General features: G+C 69.4%; 1 protein-coding gene across 1 annotated transcript; it reads left to right on the top strand.

The window, feature by feature from the left end:
* Positions 1 to 1148: 1148 nt before the first annotated feature.
* LOC121024435 (ribosome biogenesis protein BOP1-like) lies at positions 1149 to 3608 on the top strand (the record flags this gene model as incomplete). The annotated part of the gene is made up of 11 exons (XM_040466656.1): positions 1149 to 1358; positions 1581 to 1735; positions 1813 to 1930; positions 2009 to 2110; positions 2188 to 2400; positions 2486 to 2647; positions 2747 to 2827; positions 2898 to 2967; positions 3050 to 3182; positions 3287 to 3467; positions 3555 to 3608. Coding segments are annotated over exons 1-11 (1365 nt in total), but the record flags the coding sequence as incomplete, so codon positions are not given.
* Between the last annotated feature and the right edge of the window lie 5 nt (positions 3609 to 3613).

Below are 3613 nucleotides of genomic sequence, written 5' to 3'. Positions count from 1 at the left end.
AGGCGCGGGTCTCGGTGGCCCGCGGTGGCGGCTGCGGCGCCGCGCGCACGTGTGCGTCCCGGGCTGGAGCTGGGCCGCGGGCCGGGCCTTTATAGTGGCGGCGGCCCCTCCCCCGCGCCGGCCCGCCCTCCTCCCCGCCTCCCAGCCCCCGGAGGCCGCACGGAGCAGGGGCCCTCGTCCCTCTGCCTTCTCGAGCCACGCTGAAGAAACCTGGAGCATCTCGCTTCCTCTGGGGACGCGGGGAAGCGGGAATCCCCTGATGGGTGGTACCAGGGCTCTGCAGCTCCCTCCCTCTCCCTCAGCTGGGGGGGGGGGGGTGGGGAGGTGGGCAGGAGTGGGTCACAAGTGGGACCCATGACCCAGGCTGGTCTTCTCCCCTGGCACGATCAAGTTAACTCAGATGCCCTGGCCCTGGTGCCTGGCCACACCCTGTTTGTCTGTCTCTCCCTCCTGTGTACACTTGAGCCTTTTGTGCCAGGCAGAGTGGGGAGGGGGTACAGAGGAGCCCTGAGGGGTGGAGTCGTGTGTGGGGTCACCCGGTGGCACACATTCTGGCGTCAGCTGTACTCTCTGCCCGGGACCCTCCTCTTTCCCAGCTCCTGCCTGTATCCCTGCTCTGGGAACCCCCCCACCCCCACCCCCACCCCCACCCCGCCATTCCCGTTTTGCATGCTCTGGGGTGTGTTCAATACAGGGATGGCCGCATGGACTGGAATTGGGCCTGTGTAGAGTGGGAGCCCCCCGCTCCTGTGCAGAGGAGGGACAGGGGCACGGGGGTGTGCCTGGAAGATGGGCTTGCTGGGAGGGGAGTACACAAGTCGGCAGGGCTGGGCTGGGCAGGTGCAGATGGGGAGAGCCCGGGGGGGGGGGGGTCCTGTGCCCCTTGCAAGGGGCCTTTGGGCTCCCTGCTGCGCTCAGTCTCATCTGGGCCCCTCCCCCTGTGGCCACTGTTCAGGAAGCAGCCGCCTGGGCAGCAGTCTCCGTGCTGGGCGGAGGGAGGGTGGTGGCTGGCAGGGGCCTCGACCAGGAATGTGTGTCCAGGAATGTGGCTGCTCTGGGATGGGGGGGGGGGAGGGGGGGCGGCAGGCAGCACCAGGGAGCCAGGGAGGGTTGCGGGGGTGGGGGGTCCCTGAATGTCTGCAGGGCAGAAGGCAGTGGTTTCTCCCTCCCCTTGGAGCGGGTTGTGGGGTCTTCCCTGAGTCCCTGCCCGTGGCTACCCGTTTTTGCCTAAGGCCCCCACCAGGGGAGGGAGCCCATGGGCGATGAGGTCACCCTTGTCTGTGGCTGCCCAGAGTCCTGGCCAAGGAATCCAGGGGGGAGGCTCTGGGGTTGGCACCACTTCAGTGGAAAATGTGAAGGTACAGCTCCGGCGCCTCTGAGGGCCAGTCAGGGGGGCGGTGGGGGACAGCACTGGCCGCCGTGCCACGTCACACCCCAGGGAGAGGGCCTGTGTCAGGGTGCCTGGGGACTGTCCCCCCGGCCTCCTTAGGGACCCACCCTTGCCTGAGACTTGGGGAGCTTGAAGGGAGGGGTGGGCACGGTGGGTGCCCGGTGCCGACGCGCTGGCCTGCTGCCCCCAGGACATCCGGAACACGGTGGGCAATGTGCCCCTGGAGTGGTACGAGGACTTCCCCCACGTGGGCTATGACCTGGACGGCAGGCGCATCTACAAGCCCCTGCGTACCCGTGACGAGCTGGACCAGTTCCTGGACAAAATGGACAACCCTGATTACTGGTGAGCAGGCTCGGGGCAGGGCCTGTGGGGTCAGGGCAGGGGGCCCCGGAGCTTGGCTCTGACAGGCGGCTCCCCAGGCGCACGGTGCAGGACCGGACGACGGGTCACGATGTGTGGCTGACGGACGAGCAGGTGGCTCTGGTGCGGCGGCTGCAGAGCGGCCAGTTTGGGGACGTGAGCTTCGACCCGTATGAGGTAGGTGGCGGCAGCTCGCCCTGGGTGTCCGGGGCGGCTGCAGGGCCCCGGCCCACACATCTGTGCCTGTTCCTCCAGCCTGCCGTGGACTTCTTCAGCGGGGACCTGATGGTCCACCCAGTGACCAACCGTCCCGCTGACAAGCGCAGCTTCATCCCGTCCCTGGTGGAGAAGGAGAAGGTGGGTGCAGCGCTGCATCCGGGGCTGTGCGCCCCTGCGCCCCCCGTGCCCCGAGCCGACCTGGTCTGCCCTTGCAGGTGTCTCGCATGGTGCACGCCATCAAGATGGGCTGGATCCAGCCTCGCCGGCCCCAGGACCCCACGCCCAGCTTCTATGACCTGTGGGCGCAGGAAGACCCCGACGCCGTGCTGGGCCGGCACAAGATGCACGTGCCCGCTCCGAAGCTGGCCCTACCCGGCCACGCGGAGTCCTACAACCCGCCTCCAGAGTACCTGCTCAGCGAAGACGAGGTGGGCCTCGCGCCACGGGGGGTGGGGGTGGGGGGCACCGGGCCCCGTCCCTGGCCCCGAGCTCCCAGCTCACCCGTCTCCGCAGCGTCTGGCGTGGGAGCAGCAGGAGCCGGGCGAGAGGAGGCTCAACTTCCTGCCACACAGGTTCCCGAGCCTGCGGGCCGTACCCGCGTACGGCCGCTTCATCCAGGAACGGTTCGAGCGCTGCCTTGACCTCTACCTGTGCCCACGGCAGCGCAAGATGAGGGTATGTGGGTGGGGGAGGGGGGGCGGGGAGGGGGGGAAGGTGCGCCCGGGCAGGGGCACAGGACGTGGGGATGGGGTGACTGTTCGCTCTCCTATCCAGGTGAACGTGGACCCAGAAGACCTCATCCCTAAACTGCCGAGGCCGCGGGACCTGCAGCCTTTCCCCACGTGCCAGGCCCTGGTAGGCTGTCGGGCGGGTGGGGGAGGGAGTGCGTGGGTGCATCCGTCTCCTTACTCCTCCTCCTCTGTAGGTCTACAGGGGCCACAGCGACCTTGTCCGCTGCCTTAGTGTATCCCCGGAGGGCCAGTGGCTGGCTTCAGGTGAGCCTGAGGTGGGGGCACTCCCAGCTCGGGGGGCCGGGTGGGAGGACCAGGTGACGAAGGCCTTGTTCGCTGCGTCCAGGCTCCGACGACGGCTCCGTGCGGCTCTGGGAGGTGGCTACCGCCCGCTGCATGAGGACCGTGCCCGTGGGGGGCGTGGTGAGGAGCATCGCCTGGAACCCTCACCCTACCCTCTGCCTGGTGGCCGTGGCAGTGTAAGTGCGAGGCCCCTGGGGGGGCGGGGGGGGGGGGGGGGGGGGGGGGGGGGCGGCGGGCACGGGCCCGAGCCTCAGGGGCTGTGTGTCACTCTGGCCTGCAGAGAGGACTCGGTGTTGCTACTGAATCCGGCCCTGGGGGACCGGCTAGTGGTGGGCGGCACGGACCAGCTGCTGAGCACCTTCGTCCCGCCCCAGGAGCCCGCCGTGCAGCCTGCCAGCTGGCTGGAGGCCTCGGAGGAGGAGCGCCAGAGGGGCCTGCGGCTGCGCGTCTCCCACGGCAAGGTGTGGGGGCTGCGGGGTCAGGATGTGCGGGGCAAGGGGAGCGGTGGTAGCCGGGGGACCCAGCTCAGCCAGCGTCGCTTCCTGCAGCCAGTGACGCAGGTGACGTGGCACGGGCGTGGGGACTACATGGCCGTGGTGCTGGCCAC

This window comes from Herpailurus yagouaroundi, unplaced genomic scaffold (genome assembly GCF_014898765.1).
Source record: "Herpailurus yagouaroundi ecotype Mexico unplaced genomic scaffold, PumYag 64749, whole genome shotgun sequence".
Taxonomy (NCBI): Eukaryota; Metazoa; Chordata; class Mammalia; order Carnivora; family Felidae; genus Herpailurus; species Herpailurus yagouaroundi.
The sequence above is the reverse complement of the archived record's forward strand: the minus strand, read 5'-3'. Positions and strand labels throughout refer to the sequence as shown.